The sequence below is a fragment of the Colletes gigas genome, unplaced genomic scaffold (genome assembly GCF_013123115.1).
Source record: "Colletes gigas isolate AHSC1104 unplaced genomic scaffold, ASM1312311v1 Colletes_gigas_Sc00007, whole genome shotgun sequence".
NCBI classification, from domain to species: Eukaryota; Metazoa; Arthropoda; class Insecta; order Hymenoptera; family Colletidae; genus Colletes; species Colletes gigas.
Window position 1 is genome coordinate 8,984,144 of NW_025106636.1, and position 22,359 is coordinate 9,006,502.

General features: G+C 44.7%; 1 protein-coding gene across 1 annotated transcript in view; it reads right to left on the minus strand.

Moving 5' to 3' along the window:
- The window catches only part of LOC122396188 (disintegrin and metalloproteinase domain-containing protein 10-like), a 153,857-nt gene that overhangs the window by 816 nt on the left and 130,682 nt on the right, over window positions 1–22,359 (minus strand). The window contains exons 8-15 of the mRNA XM_043394366.1: window positions 21,485–21,609; window positions 21,051–21,179; window positions 19,966–20,134; window positions 17,838–18,007; window positions 6,214–6,381; window positions 2,742–2,869; window positions 2,057–2,171; window positions 1,681–1,815 (exon numbers count right to left, since the gene is read on the minus strand). Coding sequence (XP_043250301.1) covers window positions 1,681–1,815; window positions 2,057–2,171; window positions 2,742–2,869; window positions 6,214–6,381; window positions 17,838–18,007; window positions 19,966–20,134; window positions 21,051–21,179; window positions 21,485–21,609 — 1,139 coding nt within the window. The remainder of the gene's footprint in view (window positions 1–1,680; window positions 1,816–2,056; window positions 2,172–2,741; window positions 2,870–6,213; window positions 6,382–17,837; window positions 18,008–19,965; window positions 20,135–21,050; window positions 21,180–21,484; window positions 21,610–22,359) is intronic.

Consider the following 22,359-nt stretch of genomic DNA (forward strand, 5'->3'; position numbering starts at 1 on the left):
ATAGTTCACAACTGTATGGAATAGAAATTGTATATTTTTGGTCACTGTTTTCCACGGCTCGGCTTTCCCATCGGCGACAATATTTTCGAAAACCTCGACGGTTACATTATCCCGTGGGGAAGCTCGCACGGAATACGGTTTACAACATAATTCGTGGCAGCGTCGCGTTACTGTCGCCACTTTAATCCTATCTCCGGATGAATATCCGGTTGCTTTGGCGGCGTCGCAGGTCGGAAGTTGGCCAAGTTGCGTGGAATCGAATTTACAATATATTTTGCGCGACACCTTCCTGCGCTTAATTGCCGTTCGCTAACGTTCTCGCGTTTCGGCAGACACATTTAACCGCATTGGCTCCGAGGCTCGCGTGATTCCCCGTGTTCCCGAGTTTGCACGCGGCGTGCAAGCTCCTTGCCAATTTTGGAAAATCTCTAAGCCAAACACCGTGATACGGAAATTCGACCCTTTGGAAATGAGTAATTCGTCGGTGTCGATAGACGCAATAATTATTTCAACGAGTCGTAGCGACGGGATTCTAATCGATGCGCTCCAAACCCACGAATCGTTGAATGAAAATTATGCTTTGCTTCTGATACGATACGAAAGCCATACTGTACGAGATTCCCGTACTCGATCCTAAGCTAACCATTGCATCGGATGTTTACTGTCAACAGCAGGACCGTGTTCAGCAGTCGTTAACAGACAAACGTTCAACGCTCGTAAACATGAACCGAGTAATTACGTTGCATGATAATGTTTGACTACACATTACGACATTTAACCGACAGCATATTAAGGATCTAGATTAGAAAGTGCTGACCCGCTATGGTGTGCGTATGGTCCTCACCGATTACCATTTAATCCGATCGCCGTGGGATTTTCCACCCGGCGACGGGCACGAGTAATAATATAAAATGTCGACGGGCGATTGGTCGATAACAACGGTCGATAAGCAACTGATTAAACGACATTTTAATTTGATAGAAAAGTACAATCGGACGGCACAATTAAAAGTCACATTAATTTCTTGACAAACCGATATTATTTGGAATATTTATGCAAATCGAGGCTGAGAATGCGTTTCAATTTACCTGGTCGTTCGTTCCGTGGATCGAGCGACGCACGAGAATTAATTATTTCAATAATAAATATGCACGGTTGTTTTTACCGGGCTTCTAGAGACGGATTATAGTTATAAATCGCGTTGACTGATTTATCATTCGATCGCGTTAAATATTAGAGCGCGTGAATTATTTTGATGCTCTCGCAGGGGGTGAACACGGAAACGTCGAGTAATTGAATTGTATTTCTCCGGCGCGGCGATACACGCCCACGCAATTTTGTTTTTTTTTCGCCCCCTCCCCTAGCGAGAGCGCGCGAAACGTGTAACCTGTCATCGAGCTTACCTTTCGCGCGTCCGCGAAACTTTTCAATCGACAAGACGCGTAATTGGATTTACACGGATATTCGACGCGTTAACAGTATTTTTTGGACGGACGCAGGTGGATCGAGGCTGGAAAAATGTACTTTCGCGAGAGGAACGTATGTATTTGTTCCCCGCCAGAAACGACGTCCAATCGAAAAAACTAAAAATTGTCCGCCCGATGCGTCGATCCGAAGCGTTCCGCCAAAGGGCAAACGGCCTCGATGGATACCCGGAAGGAACACCATCGCGTTACTCACCGGAATTAACAATAGGACGAAGCCAACCACGGCGAGGACGTACCAGCAATTGGCCAGCCATCGCTGGAAGCTGGCTAAACTGGCGTCCGACAGCAGCAACCTCCTCAAAGTTGCCAATGGTCCGCTGGGATCCACCTGAAATTATTGTCAGCCTTTATGTCCCTTCCAAAGTTTGCTCGCGAAACTTTTCGAACCGAATGGACACTTGGGCGTCCCCTCGAAATGAAAAGAATAAACTTCGGATGCAAAAACCGTCCTCGAGCGCGGCTGAATAATTAAATTCTCACGGACACCGGGAGGAACTCGTCGAGCGCGTCTCGAGCGTTTTCTGCGAAACGAAGGCGAATTTCCGTGCTCGGATACTGGAGAACTTTACCTCTCGACATCTCTGCGAGTCGTCGCAATAGCCATTGTAATCATTGCACGGCGTGCCTGGCTTCGACAGCATGTCAGGAATATCGTAAGGCGCTGAATTCCAAGCGAAGGATGATCTACAAAGAAACGCGTCTCGTATGACGTCTGGAAGTCGAGACGACAATATGGCTCCGCGTCATTTGCAAATTCTATACACCGAGATACAGAACACCCACGCGTCTCTGTTAGGGTTTTAAAAATAAGCGTTCACAATATTTGCCCTCGAGCTGGTAGCGTTTCTCTTTGGCAATTTCTCGTATCTTCAACCGTAACAGACACGGGTGTTCCGAGGACTCGACATGTATAGCAGGGAGCATAGAAAATGTTCCAAGTTTCCCTCGACCATTTCGAGAGGGATTTTTTTCAACAAAAATAAAAGAGGGGAAATTTCTAATGTTTTGGGTGATAAGCTAAACAAGATCTAGTTTTCAATTGGTAGGGTCTCGCGAATGTCCACGTCGAGATCGATGAAGTTAGGCCCCGACGGGAGTCCATGGATCAAACGGAGGATTCACAGTTATCGCGCGGTGTAATTTCTTCTCGGGGCGCTGTTCGGTGCTATTTTCGAGGTTACTATTCCCGAATGAAACGACTGACGCAGACACTCGCGTCTGAAACCGTGTGTATGCACAATGATCGTCCCTCACAGGCACGGTTGATCCTCTCCTGGCAATTTACAACACAGTTCGCAGCTCTTGGTCGGGGGATCCTCGGGCCCGGCGATGCACTGACAGGATTCCAAGCCATAAGCCAGGCAAATGCTGCCGGTGCATTCCTGGAAGCAATGCAAGAGCCCGATAAAGTGTCAGCCTACACGCATAAACCTCTAAATACGAGGTAATTTCCGCGGGCGCCGAAGATAGATAAGCCCAAGACTTGAGCCGTTATTCTCTTACGAATCGCGTCTACGTTGTCCGTTGTTTGCACGCTCGAAGCAGCTTTGCGTTCCGCGCTGAAGCGTTCCCGGGTCGCGGCAGCAATTTTCGAAATTATGATTCCCATTATTACGTACAATTGGTGTATCTCACGACCTTATCCATATTTATTATATTTATGCATTTATTCAACGGATGCACCCTTTGATACAGAGAGCATGATAGACTATGATAAAGTATGACGAGGAACAGACGAAAGAAAGTTTGTGTTTAACATATAGAAGACTAGGAAGACAAAGGAAAGGAAGTACGTTAACGACAAACTGCTGACAACGTAGGTTGTTTCCAGGAAACTATTAAAAAGTATTCTCGTACGCCATTCCGGTGAACGTTCTATAAATACCGTCGAACGTTAAGATACCCGACAATATGAATTTTATTTAGGTGTATCGAGAACCAATAAAACACGTTTTTCAATTATCGAGAAATCGACGCCAGTACGCCGAATTCGAAGAATTCACGCCACGAGTATTATCGCTATTTGCATACAGTTTCTTTCGCTTGCACGGGTTCTAATAAACGCTACACTGCCGAATATAACGCTGGAATTAACCGTTGGAAAGATATTTATATTCAGACCGATGTGTCTCGATCGTATCGAACAGATGCGATCTCGCAGTCTCGCTTATTTCTCTCGAGTATTTGTCAAATGACCTTACGACGGTCTACAACGTGACAGATAGGAGAACATAAGTTTGCTTTTCCATTTAAATTCATTTAGAATCAACCCTGAAGTTACAGTTAAACATTGGAACCACAGGGGGTCGCATGTTTCGTCGAAACAAACGGAGACCGATGAGGGGTTATTTCTTTCGGTTGTAGCCGCGAGTAGAAACATTCGATTACAGTCGATCAAGTGGAAAACGTGTTCCGGCCGCGCGCGTGTAACAGTTTGGCTGTATGTATGCACCCTAGACCGAGCCAGGAATCGATCCCCCACGAACTGCTCTGGCTGTCCTAATCTGCAAGTACAATAACGTGTTCTTAACGCGGCGTCAAACAGCCGACGTCTGAACGCAAACCGCTTGGAAAAGTAGGAACTCCGTGGAATAATTTATTTGATAAGAACTAATGCTCGCGTTAAAGCAAAAGCTTCTCGACGGTTCGGTCGGCTCGAGCATTTCAATATTTAATACGTCAAGTTTTGTTAGAAACTCGTGCCATCGTGTTTGAAGTGGTTGTGGCGGAAAGATCAGAGGCGAAACTTTGGGAAACGCCACCCCTCGGTTCTTGGGGCATGTTTTCGGACCGCTTTCGTGTCAACAAATTTCGATTTTAACACGCGAATCAATAGTATGCTAATGTTTGATGGTGTCGAGACGAAAAATGGCGTCTCGCGTTACTTTCGTCCCGCTACGTACGGCAGGGAGGATTCACTTCGACCCTCGTTCCTTATTCTCCCCGCGGTTTACCCACTCGATCGAGGGTAGTCTCAGGATTTCTTGACAGATGAATACGCTTCCACCGGCTGAAGGGTATTTCGTTCTGCCTATGCGTTTCCGCGGAGCCTTAAATCCAACCTTCAAGCGACCCTCGAGATACGAGTCGCGGCGGAAGTAAAAGAAAAAGGGTGACGGACGCGCGTAGGAAAATGCCACGCGTTTCGATATCGTTCGGTCGGGAATTCTTCTTCGAGCCGATCGTAAGCTGCGCGTAGCAAAGCCACGGTCGTTTCGTTCCCGGGTTCGGGTTCTCCCGCGCGGGCGAAATCGACGGCTAATGGAAATTTAAGCGCGAAACTTGTCTAGTTTCAATACCTGCTCGAATTTTTTTCTCGAAAGTGGGTAGGATTTCAGGGGTATGTGTATTCACCAAATATGATTGTAATTGACTCTCGCAAGCGAAACACTTTTTTCAGAACGAATTGAAATTTTTTTTTTTCGTCGATTTTTCTTAAAAATTCGTTTATCATTTTTAACAAATTTATTTGACGCTCTACAGAAAAATTGTCTAATACGTTTTTACAAGCTATGCTGTAACGAAATATAAATAAAGACTATAAAGTGGAATTTCCGCGTCGACGCCGCGCTCGGAATTTTTTTTCGGATTTATTGTGAGTCGCCGTTCCGCGAAATCCGCACGGAAGGCGATCCCGTAGCCTAAATATCCCACGGAAATTTAAGGAAGCTTTACCATTTCGTATTTTCTGGATCGGAATTTTTATACACGAATTCTTTCGTAAAAACTGGCACTCGACGCCAAGAAATTCGTTAAATTGATTAAAAACTGAGGGTGGTACGCTTTCGCGTCGCGAAGGGTCAACGTTTCGTTTTCAAATTTTCTTTTTTCTTAAGCGAAGTAAAAGCAATTTAGGAGAGAAAGGACGTAGCGTTTGCGTAGTAAGCTGATTAAAGGCGTTGGGTAAAATTCGTCGTAAACTAATTTCTAGTTGCAGCTTCGACTTAACAATAACCAAAACGTCCCTGTCTCCGGCGCCGACACTGTAACTTTGATATCGCGTGTGCCGCGTTATGGTTCCCGCTACGATCGCGGAAACGGTATGCAGGGTCCAATGAATAAGTAACTAGCCAAGCAGCTTTGTGCGGGGAAATCGTAAATTTGCGCGAGTAATTTCAGCCACTATCGTCAGCTGCGACGATTTCATAAACTTTGGCCATAAGCTTGACTAAATGGGACATAGAATAGTTCAAGAAACCCCTGCTTCTTCGTTTCCTCCTGATCTGAGTCTTTATTACCATACTCCGGGGTGTGAAATCCCCCTTTTTGCCTATTCAGTGCTCGAAAACAAAAACCTCCGAGGATCGTTAAGACTTAACAGACCTAAAATATATCAGTGAAATTGTCTGCATCGCTTTGATTCATGAAGTGGAAAACCGTATTCTAGTTTTAGGTGATTCGAATAGCCGCCATATTCGGAACGTTGGATTTAACAGCAATTTAATAATTGTAAGTTTCCAAAGTCAGCTCGTTTCTATTTGGCCCCGTCGGTGTTCCAACGATGAGGACGTCAACGATCACAAAGATCAGCGCGTTGCAAGTTTCACCGATGCCCGCAGATTCTGACAGGCGAATGGATTGACCACTTTTCGTAAACTTCCGCTCATACATCAACAGTTCGCGTGAAAAGATGGCCCCGAGCCGAGCAGACGCGACGGAAGTTTGCTGGCTCGCATAGAAGACACGAGGGTAGAAGGTGTGGGGCTAGAGAAACGCGTATACTCACCCCCATATAGCAGACGAATTCCTTGTTGCATATGGTCTTGTTAGGTTTGTTGATGGATGGCGGACACTGGGGACCGCGGCCGTTGCAAAAGCTCGCATCTCTGCATCCGTTGTCGTGCCTGCACTTATCGCCGTTGCGCAGAGTGCAGCCGGATGTGCAGCAAGGACCCTGGAACAGAACATTGCGAGTAACGGTGTCCGTAGATAATACTGTATACGGTTAGAACGTACATGGTCATTTATTTTTTAGGTTATCGGAGGTAGAACGCGCCGGTTTTGCTAAAACGACGACGTTAGAATTGAATTTTCTCTCCTAAATTAGATAGACTCTTTTAATAGTCGAAACTTATGGCTGAAAAATATTTTACATGGAAAAATGAGCAGAAAACGAGGGATAACATTTTTCTGCCGAAGGCCTTGTTTGCGAGAAAATCGACGTTGGGCTCCAGCGCCAGTAGAAAAATCGATCAATGGTCAGACGCGCCAACCAAACCGTATTCGATTGCAATTATCTCGAAAACGAAGACTCGAGCGAAAAAATGTTATTCTAGCTTTTCGTCTTGTGTTTACACGTAGAATCATCCCCCGCCTGGTTGAACCACCCCTCTCGTCCCCACCCTCTATATAAGGGTAACTTTGTCGAACTTCATAATTTTCTGCCCAAGCATGTTAATTCCATTTTATTGTCAATCTCCAGAAATTAAATTATACCGTGGTATTTGAAGCCAACGAATTCCATTGCACTGAAATCCTAAAACGCGAGACAAATTCAGCGAGCTACTTATCTTCTGGTTCACAATGAAATGAATGCGATGAAAGGGAGGCGATAACTATTGATATTACGTGGTCACGCGAGCAATTTCCCGGCGGCTGATTGCGATTTTATAATTGCCGCATGCTCGCGGCTTTATCTCATCGAAAATTCATGATTCACGGGTCTTCTGGCACAACGTACGGCGCGTGGTATTTTTTTTTTCTCTTTTTTCCTTTATCCAGCAATTCACCGACTCCCGGTTATCGGCGCTGCTTTGTCGTCCGCTAATTTATTTCTCCACGTGTCGACGATAATGCGCTGGCTGCTATTTGCTGGTACGCACTCTGGATCGCTTTTCGAGAGCATTGTACCAGACAGCGAACAATATCTCGATTCCATTCCCCTTTTTTCTCTAAACTCCATGAGCTCTGTTGTTTCTTTGAATTTCTTCGGACCGATTTCACGAACACATATTCCCTCCAACATTATTTTTCCTTGAAACATTTTGCTACAGTTCGTTTCCTCGAAACATCTATTCTCCCCCTCCATTACTTCGGAGGTTTTTCTTTTTTCATTTTTTACCCTGGAAAATATCTTCCTTGCAACATTTTCTTCCCTCGAAGTCGTGTAACTTTGGTCTTTCTTTTGGAACATTAACTTCACCGTGATCTGGTGGTCTGTTCAACAGAGAACGTAGTCAATAAACTAACGTTCTATTGTTTGCAGTAACTGTTTAATGTACCCTCTCGATAAGCCTGTAAACGTGATGCTACGTATGTCTTGATGTTCAATGAAGCTTGTAACTGTTATATCGGGCAGTGACGCGTGACGTGTACTAGCTTGCACTAATAAACTGACTGCAGTCGATCAGAGAACTATTAGCTATCAATGCGTAAGCCGAGTAACATCGAACAAGCGAATTCGAAAGCATCGTAAAACATTTTCTATGATTTCAAACCAACGGCGAAACATCTACAGCACACATAAAAATTTACTTCGTTTTGAGGGATATCCTTTAATTACGAGGTTGACGGAACTTGAAAAGCTGGATGATTTATTGAAATTCACTTAAGCGGAATTAAAAGCGAATTCTTTGAGGTACAGTTCAAACAGCCACGTATAAAAGCACTTCCGCGCTGTTTATCGTTTTACTTCGTTCGGTGGCTTGTTTATTTCCAGGAATCGTCGACGTACGGAGCAAACGAACCCAAGAATATGATTCGAGGAAGTCAAGTTCGGTGATTTCAAAGGCAGAGGCGAATAGAGATGTAGCAACGTAATTATTTCAATCGCCAGATATCTCCGCTCGTTCGAACATCAATTTCTACGCGAATAAATTTGTATAGAAAGCAGCCGAAGTATTGTGACGTTCGTCTGTTCGATACACGACGTATAATAACGATAATTCTTCGTCTCCATTTTCCAACGACGTCGTTAGTTTCACTTATCGTTAAAAGATTCGCCAAGTTATTGTTTGTCGTGTATTCGGAATTTACTTTCGAGGATCATCCACGGCGGGATGAATATTTATAGAAATTCGAGAACACAGAGGGAAGTTCGAGATTTGGAAGAGAACTGTGCAAACACGCCGAAGAAGTACACCGGAAGACGAGGGCACAAACAGACCGCGAAACCGCGATTTCACGCTCGGGAAAACTTCCTGCGGTGTTTTTCCTCCGATCGATGCGTGTATCTTGGTCCGCACGGATCACTAAGCGCCATCTTGTACCCTACACGTTCTAGTTTTGTACGCTCGATACGGGAATTGGACGTAACCCGGATAACTGACACACAGATGGCACAGTATCGTTTCAGTTATCCGGGGATCACAGTGTGTTTAAGAAATCTGTCGAGCAAAGGCTCCAGGGAGTTCGATTTCCCATGGTGGGATATCGAGGACGAATTTAAAAATTCAGAAAGCTCGAGGAAATCCCAACACGAATCGATCTTGTACAATGGGAGCGACGATTTATCAGAAATTCAGCGTCTTTTCTAAACAGGAACTCCCCGGCGAATCGACGGCCGATAATTTTCGGTTTAATTAAATCGTCGAAAGGTGGAGGACCGCTGGGAGATGGGCGGACGAGGTGTGGGTGAGCGTGGACGTTTAAGCGAATCGAATGATTTTCGCTTAACGTGCAGATAAGAACGATCCACGGTTTGAATATCTGATAGAAGGATACCCGTGGGACCGACAGCCGATGCTTGGAAAATAAGGTTCCCCGGTCCGATGCGTTTTCCGGTTCAACGAATTGGCACGGATAGCAGCGGAAGAAATTCGATGCTGATGCAAGTGGATGTATTCTCGGCCGGTGCATATATCAGAAAATAAATAACCCGATGGAAAAGTGCAGTCGGTCCATGAGAATGTTGCCGGCGAGCGGGAAATCCGGTCTCGCGGGCTTTATCAGGACAGTGCATTCGCTTTCTGGGGATGCTGTGCGACGTACCAGGGAGAGAAAAAGGTGAACGCCGGGACGTTCACCGAGGGACGTTGTTTTCCGACGAGTTCGACGAAAGGAACTTGCTGAACGACCGAAAGATTTTCGGGCACAGCGAGTTGGAAGGAATTGCATAGGTCGATCGTTTGTCAATTGCGTCGAGAAAGCTGCAACTGTACAAAAAGAGGAACTGTCGAATTAGAATTCCAAACGATACAAAGGTGAATCCTTAGAGTCTGATGATAGAACGCAGCCAGTTAAATGATTAGGGGATTGATCGAGCTAAGGGGTTAAAGTGCTGAAAGCAACACCGAGTACCTAGGTCGGTGGTTAGTTTTATCGCCAGGCCTGCAGCCCGTTCAACGAAAGAAATATTTTATTCGCCCTGGTAGCAGCAAGAGAAGCTTCCAAGTTGTAATTCCCCGAAGACAAAGGGCGTTCCTTAACCCCGTAATTGCTCTTAACGTGCCTGACTTTGTATTTGATTAGAAAGATAACTTCTACCGGAGCTCAAGATAAAGCATTCTTCATTCCAAGGGTAGTGATTAACGTTTTCAATCAATGAACGGATAAGGCTTATCTCCGGGCGGACTCGAAGCTGCAATTCCAAGAAGATTTAGGGGTCGCTTAAACGCCCTGAGCCACGTACGTCAAGATACTTGCTCTTTATTTAGCCTTTCGTGCATTCTTAATCCGGAACGATAAGACGAATCGCTAAATGCAGCCTCGTGAGCTTGCGGTTTCAAGAATGATCGAGAGCCCCTGCTGAAATTTGAACCGGCCGAGAAATCTGCTCGACGATCGCTTCATCGACCCCTTCGTTTAAACCCGCGTCCACCTAATCGCCCAGCCCGTTAATTTCCAACGATTAGTCTTATCGGCGAGCTGATAGGTCAAGAAACATTTCTGAAACGCCTGATGATCTTACGTACGTTCAGAACTTGGGGATTAAAGTCCTACAGTGCTTCGGTTTAAGGATATATCCATAAATGTGACCTGGATAATATTTTTCGTTGCCTATTTTCATCTCAACAGAGATATCTAGGCGTGTTATTGTTGTTGATCATCCTGGTGTGCTGGAAAGTTTGAGAAATATGTCTGTGCCAAAATTCATACCCAGCGTTCATCTAACCATTTAATCAGTTGTATTTTGCAATTATTGTCACTCAGAGAGTTAACTGAAATTAGGAATCGAGGCGGACCAATCGTCTGTCGCCGCGAACTACGTATCTGCATGACGTACACGTCTCGATCGGCACAGACCCGCACGTAATAACGGAAACCGAGCGGTTTTCCTCCGCGAGCCTTATGGCCGCACTGAATCCCGCCTCCACCGTCCTCCCAGCACTCCGAAACGTAATAACACGGGACTGAAACGAATCAATTTATCGAATTTCAATACTTCAATAGGAAGAATTCCTTGCACGAAAAAGGCAGAGAGCTCGACAATGGCAGGAAATCACGGATGTCCGTCCTCCTTCGAGTAATTGCCGCCGCGGATGTAGCGAAATGCCACCGCTAACGAACCGTGGAATTATTCGAATCGCTTCTGATGCGATTCATCCGGAACTGTGAACCGACAAAAGTATTTTCGCGCGGTCCCTCTGTTCCTTTTTTTATTTAAAAACTGAAGAAGTCGAAGTTTCTGTATCCGCAATATTTAAAGTTCCCGCGGGGACAACGCGACACTAGCGCCGCCACGTGTGCGCAAGGCAGGTGCGCGGAAGACGACTTTCACTACTATGCTTGCGTTTTGTGGATGTAAAAATATTGAGTATTATGATTACTTTTACAAAATGTTCAATATCTTCGAGCCTGTAATGTTTTTAATTTACAATCGACACCAGCAGAGGAAGTCTAATGTAAATTTCCACGATCAATAATTAAATGCGAGCGCACCGTGGCGTGAAACATAGAAATCTCTATTCAAACGCGTACAGTTTGATTGAAAACTGTGTAACGCGAGCAAACAATTCAAAAGCGACATTAATATCTTGGAAACTCAATAAATCCACACAAAGTAAACGCCCGGCGTTCCAAATATTGGCAATCGGTGGAAATTTTCGTGTCTCGTATTATTTCGTGGGGGCATTATTCAACGAACCGTCCTCGCGCATGAATTTCTTCGTGACCAATGCATTTGAGCGTTGTTGTTTCAGTATACGCGAAGGTGTGTACGTCAACCTGAATTTCAACGCGTCGAAAACGTTGGAAAACTCGATTTAAACAGAATTGTGAGACCGTGACATTTGGGGTTCGTTGCTCATCGTACGATACAGGGTGTCCTAATAATCATGGCACAACATTTGGTAAAATCATTTCATATTTAAAAACAAGATGTAGGACCAACGTTAGGACCAGCCTGTATCGAAGCTGGCGGAAGCAATCAAACCGTAGGGAAATAATAGCATGGTTGTGTCGTTGTCGCGATCGTTTTAACGAATACAGTAGACGCGATCGTGGGACGCGGTGGAACGATCCAGCCACCACCTCGAGAGATTCGATCCTTCGGCAAGAACGGTAATGCGACTTCCTTCGATAAAACGAATCCCTCACGTTCTATTTTCAAAGCGCGGGTCCCTCGCACACATGCACCGAGCGCACCCTATCTGCGTTTCAATCGCGACACCTATACGTGCTTCATTTCCCTGCAGAACTCCTCCCGGGATCGCAATCCCTTATCCTTAATGCTGTCACGGGGAAGAACGCGACACCCTCGAGGATATCGGTGAACATCCACCTTTGCCGCCCACCCCTGTTTCGCGTCCTCCCCCGCTCGCCGCTCCTTCATATTATCTGGCGAAACTGCCTGGAGGCTGTCGGAGGCAACCGTTTCCGTAACATAGGCAAAAGCACCGACAGTGGACACCTTTTCACCCTCTGTGAACCAATTTCTCCCTTCGCGCGCGGGAACGAGAATTATTTTAAACGAAAAAAATAAGCTTTCCATCGTAAAGTTTCCACTCGATGGGAATGTTTTGCTCTTCCGCAAAAGTCATCCGCCCTCGACTCTCTATAAAATCTCTGGTACGGTTAAAAGTATCACTTGGACTCGATTAAACATTCTTGGACGACGAAACCGCTGTCAGAAGGGCGAATAAATTTGGTACATTTGGAACTTTAACTTTTATGCGGTTTCCATCATATATCTGTCAAACGCTTTCGGAATTATCGAGGTCGAAAGTTAAATCGAGGACTCGATGATCGATCCAGTTACGACAAGATAAGACTCTGTAATAATCCCCTAAAAATTGACGAACATCCAGCACAATCTTAAAATATTCTTGGACGATAATTCTGCCCTTTTAATGGCTCGAGCCAGCCACCGTTCACCGTAGGTGGACCGGGCTGTAACTGTGTCAAACTTCCGTGGAAAATTTGTCAAGCTGCAGCCAGAAACAATCGAAGTCTGAAGTTGTCTGAGAAGTTGTTAGTTGGCCGAAAACTGGGTAATTGGGGTGCGCTGAAATATTCTTTAGCGATAACCCAGGAACCTTTAACAAGCTGAGCAAGCTGCACTGTAATTGTATTAAAGTTTCATAAGAGATGTGTCAAGTTGCACGAAGTCTGGGAACTTATCGGCCAGCTATTACCAGGCAACGCCGACTACGAGTTCATTAACCGTTCTCTCAGCCGTTTCACGGAATAATACACATCTATTCTGTCGCAACTTTCGTGCTTCGCGTTTCCACAAACACCCCCGCTCGGTTACCTTTCTCCGCGACTATTTATCTTTCTTCTTGTCCCGTTCGTGTTTTCTTTCGTTCCTCGCGAGCTGCTCGTCTTTCGACCTTTTTCTCGCCCCCCCCCCCCTTCATCGTCCTACTCTTTCTCTCATCAGACGCGACCCCACGCGCCCATCTACCCCGATTTTTCTCGCCGTTCCGTTAGGCTGTCCCGGAAAATATCGCGCATCCTATTCGCTTTCTGTAGAAATAAAGCTTGCCCGTAGGGTCAGTGGCAAACTATCGGACCTAACTGGAAGCTGCATTTATTAGAAACTCTGGATGAAATTGTATTCAGTGATTCCAAACGCGTAGCGACTACGGGCGGGAATGGTAGGGATAATAAAGTAAGGTTTCGAGGAGGGCAATATTTTCTGGGGCATCGTAATACTTCAGCTCGCTTTCGTTAAATGTCCGCAGCTTCCTCTCGATTCCTTTTTCGTCTCCCTCCCTTGTTTATTGCCGGGCGGCGTTTCTTTCAACCGGCGAGCAAACACGCGTCCCAAAAGAGGTCGCCCATTCGTCTACGTCCCCCGTCGTTCGTTCCGCGGATCTACGTGTTTTGCATCCGGCACTTTTCTCCCGCGCGATCCACCTAATGCATCGACTTCCGCGAGCGTCGCTTCCTCCGATTCCAGCACCTTTTTTCTGTTAACGTTTCCGCCCTTCTGGCAACCGTCTTCGCGCATCTCGGTCCCGATCGTTTCCACCGCCATTTGCCGTTTCTTCCAAACGGATTTCTTTCATCGCTCGCGATAGCGCGACGAGGAAGAAAGGAGCTGTCTCTCGAGCAGTCGATTAGATACGAAGCGAGGTGACTTCGCGAATTTTTGGAATTTATAACGAATAAATACACGCGTAGTTCTGAAAAATAAACACTCGCCCACTCGAATAGAATTCGCGCGAAATGGTGAAAATAATAAGAGCGTGATACAACGGCGCATATTTGTTCCGTTGTAAAATTTCGGGACGACGGGACAACACGGAATTCATGGGTCGTTCGTTGAAAATAATGTCGAAATCGCGCACCACAGGCGACCTGAATAACCCGAAACGAAGCGTTCTATAATTACAGTCCATTCACTATCCGCGCGTATAATTAGGCGCGTGACGCGAAAGAACGTTGAAAACGCAGCAATTGTAACCGCGGCGGTACAATACGGCTGTAATTTTTTCCTGCGGTTCGAAAAACTCGTTTAACGACACTTCCGCCTCGGAGCTACCCAATTTCGAGCGTTCGGGTAACACGTGGCGATGCGCGCGAAAAGAATTCCAAGCCTCGATATAGTCCAAGTCCCATCGTTTGCATAAAGTATATTCGTTGTTCTCGTTCTAGCAGCGATCGTGACTACAAGTTTTAACCGGAAATTCGAAGATTGAAGCTGTCCGTCCGACGCTCGTAACCACGATGTAACGAGATTAATTGTTTTCGGCCGACTGCAGTTTCCTATTCGCGTCTCGCGAAAGGCTTCCTAGCCGATGGCGGCCGCCTCGATCTCAGTTTGATTAATTAGTCCCATTTTCCAGGGAGCCGGGAACACGGTGTCGGCGGTGGCTAACATCGAAAATTAAACTCATCTCCTCTCTCCGCGTGTTTGCCACCTCGTCGACGATAACAACGCGTATCTGGAAACCAGACTCGGGGACTACGAACATACCTGGAAACTAATTCTCGACTTCGAGCCATCTCCGTGGTCGTCCGTGACCAGGAAGTTTCTTCGAGCGAGAAGAATCGTACGTGCACGAGATTGCTTGCAGCCCGTAATACGATCTGCTAGGAGAGCAATGTTGCCGGGAAAAGTGGTCGTTTCGGTTGGTGTTCGTGGAAACCGTCCTAGTGTATTCAAGGGCGTTTGTTCTCAGGAATTGAACCCCGTTGTTGCTGTTGCACACGGGGGGGTCTTATCGACCGTTTTTCTTTCATGTTCTTGCGTTCGTCAATCATGAATTTTCCAGACCGTTGCGCGTTTTCAACATTTTTCCGTTCCGCTCGTTTCAAGTTGTTATTTTGCTTTCCAGTTCGCGCCAATTTAATTGGACACATTTCAGAAACAACTGGGGTTTTCGGAGTGTTTCGTGGAAATTTTTTTCCGGAATTTTCCCGAGTTTTCAAACATTTCCTGTTTATATTCCGCCTACCATTTTTGCTTTCAATTTTGAAAGCAAGTTTTCCGAATATTCATTAGTGCTTCTAGAGCTTCAATTATCCCGGTTACCTTCAACACACTTTTCTTTTTATCTTTGTGTGAGGAATTTTTCCTTTTAGTTTTCATTATTTTCTGCAATCTAGCCGGGGTTTGTTCCTATCCTGCTTTTTAATAACGAGTGGAAATTGCCCGAAAAAAATCAGAGTGCACTTTTGAGGATTCGAACTCAAGACTCTCGTAATCGTAGCCGGGCACTCAAGCCACTGCGCTAACGTTTAATTATTCATTTTTAAATGTTGATATATACTTTTTATACGCACGCAGAAAATAGTTCATCGTTCTTTCATAAAATTCCACCAATTTTGCATGCGAGTGACGTTATTTCAGAAATTTTCAATATTTGTTTGTTGATTCGACCGTCACGGACCTCGCACCGAACGCGAAACAATATGACTCCTCTGTTTCGGATTAATAGAATTTGAAAAATCAGTGACGCCAGGAACACGTTCTTCTTCCATCGCTTTTCGTCGATAAATCCTTATTTCTTAATAAAAAAAATGCATATTTTTCACTGTGGTTTCTTTTGCGTGAAATTAGAAATCTTTATCTTTATCAAAATTATATTTCATTGAATAACGGTGCAAGACTGACGCCAACGGGGCAACGTCTAGTCTCGAGTTACTCGCTTTCAAGTTCGATTTACGGTTTGTATCCCTACAAGTCCCGTCCCACCGAAGGAGCATCGAAGTTCTCTCCCGCGTAAATTACCGCCGTCTCGATTTCGACCGCGGAAGGAGTTCGTCTACTCATTATCGGCGGTCCGTTTAATTATCCAACGCACGCCGACGGAGAGTATCGAAGTTCCCCGCGTTCGGGGTAACAAACGAGCGGCATCGGTCGGATTAACGCGAGACCGACGCGCTCGCGCGCGGCTCCGGGACGCGTGTAACTACGCGTTTCGCGTTTAATTACGGCTTCAGTGTATCATTAATAAACATCAATACCCGCCCCCCACCTGCATCCCAGCCGCCCGTCCTTTGCCACGCTCTGTTATATTAATTGGCGACGTTACAAGTTAGAGAGTTGCAAACGGTCGCGTTCAATGGGGGATTTCATTCGTGCAAAAGGCTCGTCGTTAATACTACCAAGGAAGCTCGAAACATTCCTTAATGAATCGTTGTGGGTTCGAGACACGTAGCGATTTTAAATCTATGCTTCTCAGGCTAAAATCTAACTTTATACGTGGAGAATATTTAGTTCTATCGAAATGGATACGACTTAAATTAGTTGACAGTACACTCTCGCTCGATGACTGGATTTGTTCCCCGCCTAAAAGACGCGAAATTAGAAAATTGATACAGAGGTTCACTGTGCCTTGTGATAAGTATTTTTTGTCGATCCCAAGTGAGTAGAAAAATGGTGATTGAAAGAGCGAAAAGAACTTTAGGGTTAGAATTGAGCTTCTGGTTAGGAGTAAGGGTGTGATACCTCGAGGGCTTTGGCGTTCATTAAAGTGATACTTTTCCTTTGAACATAATTAAAGGGGTGAAGAATCTTGATTCGAGATAATCGAGGAAGTGAAGAGTCGTGATTTGAGATAATTGCGGCGCGCGAATACTCGAGACTTTGAGGGATCGTCCTCTTATGTAATATAATAAAATAATTTGAAGTCTTTTGTCGGTTAATACGTACAGCATCGTGGAACGTCATTTGTTCATGTATCCTGTACTACTTGGAGTTGTTATTTTGCATTTAAAGACAATCCTGCTGCTTTAATACAATTAGAAACATTGTTCAGGCGAAGCAGGGATGAATTCATGCGATTTGACGTCCAGACGTGTCCCGGGAATAATAGTGTTTTCCGTCCCTCCGTAGGAAATCGATATTGCACGACCGTGTTCCGTTTCGCAGGACGCAGTATCCTTTCAAGATATTCAATACGAATTCATAACATATTCAGCATAGATTGTAGCTTTTGTCGGAATGAAAATGAGTCTCTGTCGAAATTTCAAGGAAACTCGGTCCTGAAGGGGCACGTTTGCAATTTCTGTCGTAACTTTTCCATTCAGAGACTTTAAAAAATGGAAACTTCTGGGTCTCTCGGTATTCATGGGAACGTATGGTGAATGGTCCGTCAGGGGCGCACTATGCCCGCCTCGTTAAATGCATCTTGGAACGCGTAATAGAAACGGTCGTACAAAAGCAGGTACATGTTTCCATTTAAAAAATGGTGGGTTTCGTTTCTGAAATATTTGCCAGGAATAATCCAAGTACCGTAATTTTTAGTCGTTGCTCGTTGTAGAATAATTGTTTAACGCTTGAACAATTCCTTTGGTTAATAAATTTTCTAAACGTATCGAAGGTAGTCAGAACAATGTTATTAATGAATAATTAGGCGACTTTGCGGTTGACGAGGGTTTCTAATCTTTCTTAACAACCCGAAGCAAAGTTCAAGAAGGCAGATCGCGACCCAGGAGGAACATTAGACCTAATCACGGCACAGCAGCGTTACGAGCGTTTCTGAACAGTCAGCAAATGAACGAAAAGGGGCCACTTACCTGACTGGGACTGCACACTGCACCATCGGCAAGACGACAAGGTATCTCACGAGGGGCATGATGGAGTCGTTGAGGGTGGCAACAAGGGTCGTTGCAGTCCTCTTCCCACCCGCAATCACACTCTTCGCCATCTTCCACCACCCCGTTACCGCAGATGGCAGTCTGGGGTTCTGAGAAACCATCGATTCTCCATTACACTCCAATAAACGTAGCTCTCGACGTTACACGTTAATTTTGATTTCATATTTTCTCGCGTTCCGTGCCAACGACATCGTTCGTTCTTGTTCTTGCACGGACCATTCGAACTTCCCGAAGGAAACACACTGGCTTTTCTGATATCCTAATCTCCACATTTTCCAATTTTCCAATGCCCTAATCTCTATATTTTCTAATTTCCTAATGTTTTAATTTTCCCATTTCTAAGCATCCGAGAGTATCAGAATTTATTAGTACACCGAGTTCTGCCATAAAAGTAGATAATTCTATTTAAGAAGAAGAGAGATAGCGAAAGGAGGCGAGGCGTAGCAAAAATGCTATAAAAGGTAACCTCATTTTACACCTCCACCTACGAAAAAATATTACTCATACGAGATTACGTTCCTCCCCCTGAAGCCAAGGAAGATTTATTTGAAGCATTTTTGTCTATCGCCAAAAGTAAATGAATTATTCATGCGGCCTCTCTTAAGTGCTTCACCCTGTGTGTGTATTTGCAGCCAAACGAAGTCTTTCGGAATTCCGGCGTAACGCTAGATTGCTCTGATTCTGAGCGAGCCAAGAACGAGCCGCGAATAGAAGCAAAGTAGATGGAATAAATGTTAACCTGATTTGTTGCCAGCTTAATGAAATCCTGGATTTAATGAAGTCCAACAAGTCGGCCGTGGCCGCGTAATAGAATCAATTGCGGGCCGCGATTCCTGCACCGTTCTGTTTTCACATCGGCTACAATTTTAACGCAGATTCTTCTTACACTTTCAGGCGAATATTTGCGCGCCACGATACGAACGTTCTTTTTCGATGTGGAAGAAGAAGAGAGAAGTTTCTGCTACGCGATGGTTACGCGATACGTTTCGCGCTCCATTTCAAAGTTGTACTCGTAAATACGTAAAAAAAAAAACTTTGACTTTTAGTACCGTAGCAACATTTTTTTTGTAAATTAAATGGCGCGCGGTAGAGTTAACATTTTGATTGTAATCAACGTGTATACAGGATGCTGCGTGTAATTCTATTGCGTGGTTCCCCTCGTTCGTGGCTCGTTCATTTGTGCCGCAAAAATTCATTGTTTCGTACGAGTTTCGAGCGACTTGCTTTCTTTTTTTTTGCTCGTCGGCATGGCCGGACAGAGGGATCTTTGTGTCATTAACCATTAACGTGTCGTATCTGTTTCCTGTTTGCGCGATTCGTCGCTCGTTTGTTTGTACGTTTGTGCGACCAATGCTCGTTGCCCGAAACGAGTTTCGCGCGGGCCATGTACAGTCCGCTATTAGAATTGCAATTGAGTTGCAGTTAGACCCTGGGTCAATCGATATTCCGTAGCAACGATAGCGCTTCTCTTTTTTCCCCCACGCAGTGCGAATTTATTAACGAACCAAAGGTGGATTAGAAAAACTACGATTGCATTTTATCGAGAGAAAACAAGTAAAGAGAACTCGGCGGGCTCGAACGTCAGCCACCAAGTATTTTTACTGCATAACAAAACGTTTCTTAACTTCCCAGAACTTTACTCCAAGCTTTAAATCTCCCGTTCAGACGAATCCACCATAGAAAACTTGTCTTCTAATTTCCCCTACTCTCGAATTTTTCTAGGTACTGATTTTTCAATTTTCCATTTTCCTAATATTTCAATTGTTCATTTCCCTAATTTTATGATTTCCCGAGACCTGTTCAAGCCTACGGGTTCTCTACGTCGAACAGTTTTCATGTTTCAAGTTCTGAACACGTCAACACAAAGCTCGTTCATTGCCAGTTAACGCTATCTTTCGCGCAGCTTCACGGCGATTGTATAAATAATTAATTCAGCGATCGTGCGAACAGGAGATCGATACTGTGGGGTCAGGGCTGATGACTCGAAGCAACGCAGCCTCTGACTCTGTTCCAAACTAATTAAAATTCCGAAAGCTCCTCTACTCACCGGCGAAGCAGCCTTTGGTCGAGCGGGCCTTGGCATTTAGAACGGGATTTATGGAGACCAAGCTGCACGGGCTGAAGCGATTGTTGTTTCGTTTGTCCCCGCTGGTGGCTCTGGCAAACATTATGAAATTTCCGTCCTCTCCTCCGGGTGAACATTCGTCCGGGTCGTGCTATCACGTTAAGAGAAAGAGAAAATGTTAACCTGCCTCTGGATCATTTATTATGAGTAGTGCTAGGAAGGACCTTGCTCCTGTGAAAGAAAATTCAATTAACTTTGATACCAGGAAGCTTCTTTGTCCCAAAAGCTTTCTGTATTTGAATCGCTCGTTGAAACAGAAATTCTTGTACTCCGAATATTTCAAGTTTTTGTTTAGAGGAATAAAACAGGGATTTTCAGCCGAAATCCTATAGCCCCCACACATGAGTGAAAAATATACAAAAATCGTACAACTTTAGGGGGCTCTAATCGGATTTTCTATTTTCTGTTTACCTTTCAACCATCCATCTGGCTTTAGTTAATATATTTATATAATATTTCAAATTCGGAACCAACTCGAAATTGAGGAAAGCGGTAGTTTTCTAACAACCCTATTTTCCGTGGTTAAAGGAAATGACAATTTCCCAATTTTCCTAATCATTGATTTCCCAATCTGCTAATGTCCCCAAAGTTTTCAATTTTTAAATTGCCCCATTTTTCCACTGTGAGAGTTTGCAAATTCCCTAACATCCGAACTAGTTGCTCGAAGATTGTCAAAAATTTGGTAACGCACGTTGTTCGAATTGTTTCGCCCCGAGGGGTTGCACGCGTGAAGTTTCAGTAATATTCAAAGAATCTGTCGCTCGATTATCTCGTACATTGGTAAAATTCTACGGGCGTTCCTAAAAAGTGTCTGATTTTACGTCGATCTCCTCGAGCGTAAGATGCAACAGGGTTTGCGTTTACGAGCAGAGTAATGAATCAAAATACGAGCGGTATCAAGTTAAATTACCCTCGGTTCTAACATTGCCGCACCAACCCCTAAAACTTTTCACGTGTATTCGGCTTTCACGTCGTAACATGCAAGCCCGATGCACTGGCAAACTTACAGGGGATCCGAAGTTGTGACCGATCTCGTGTGCTAGGGTGACGTGAGAAACCGTCGGTGGTACGTGCTTGTCGTAGTTCAGGAGGGTGATTATACCGGTGTTCAGCGATTTCATGCTTCCCCTGTAGTGCTGCAAGACAAAGTGGTGTTAGTTTTAAGGCCAGGGTCACTTGTACCAACCATTTTCAGAAGTCTGACGTTCAAAATAAGCGTCACGAGCTCTAATTTTAATAAAGTCTACTGACAAACTTACAATTTTAAGATCGGATTTAATAGACTTAAAAATGCTATACCCAGCGTTTGTTTAAAAAAGCTATTTATATCGCGAATTTGGATTTAACGAAAGTACTGTGATCGAAATATTCAGAGCGTGAGAGAAAAAGTTACGTCGAAGGGTGTTGGAAAGTAACTTTCCGTAAGTTTAAGAAAACTCACCCCATTTTTCTCGCAGACTCCACCCGCATTTTTCAAGTCCCCTGTCCACGCCAATCCCAAGGTGCCTTTCTCAAAATCGCGATACGTGAACATGTATGACAGACAGAACGCGTCGTAGTCTTCCTCTGCAATAAATTGCAAATATTTCACGCAATTATACCTTTAAAAAATGTGAATATATATAACAGAAGGGGTAGTAATGGACGAAAAGAGATTTAAAACGTTTCCACCCAGATTTACTCGTGGGAAATTGTTCGTACACTATTTCAAGTAGTACGAGTCAATAATAGTCGGACGCCCTTTTAAGGAAAAGTTCCATTTGCTTCGTAATTAATCACAACTCTTTGATAACGGAGATCAGAGGTTACAGAGCTATTCTTTATTGAATTTGTTCTATTTTCTGCACTGCAACCGTGACGACGATCTAAATAACCCAGCGGTGCATTCACCGTTTAAAATATAAGCCGACGATGTACGTGTGGCCTTGAAAAGTTCAGAATATTAGACGAATACACTGGACGTTCGTAAACAAACCCTTCCATTGAAATTCACGAGCCACGTTCATGGAATATTCATGGCTGAATGCTTTTTTTGAGGGTGGCAGGAAGGAGAAGGGGGGAAAAATGCCGCCAAAACTTCTGAGAACAAAAAGGGCGAACAAAGGGGGTGGAAATGGGGCCGTGGACGAGCAGACTCTTTTTTTCCATCTCGTTTCATGCACTCGGGCCGGACACCGATCCCCAGCGGAGGGAAGTTGCCACGGCATAAAAGTCCTCCAGAAATTAAATTACTGGACGCTTTGGACGCCTGATTTATTATTTTTGCTGGATAACATCTAGGACGATGTTCGTCCGCGTCGGCTGGGAATTCAACCC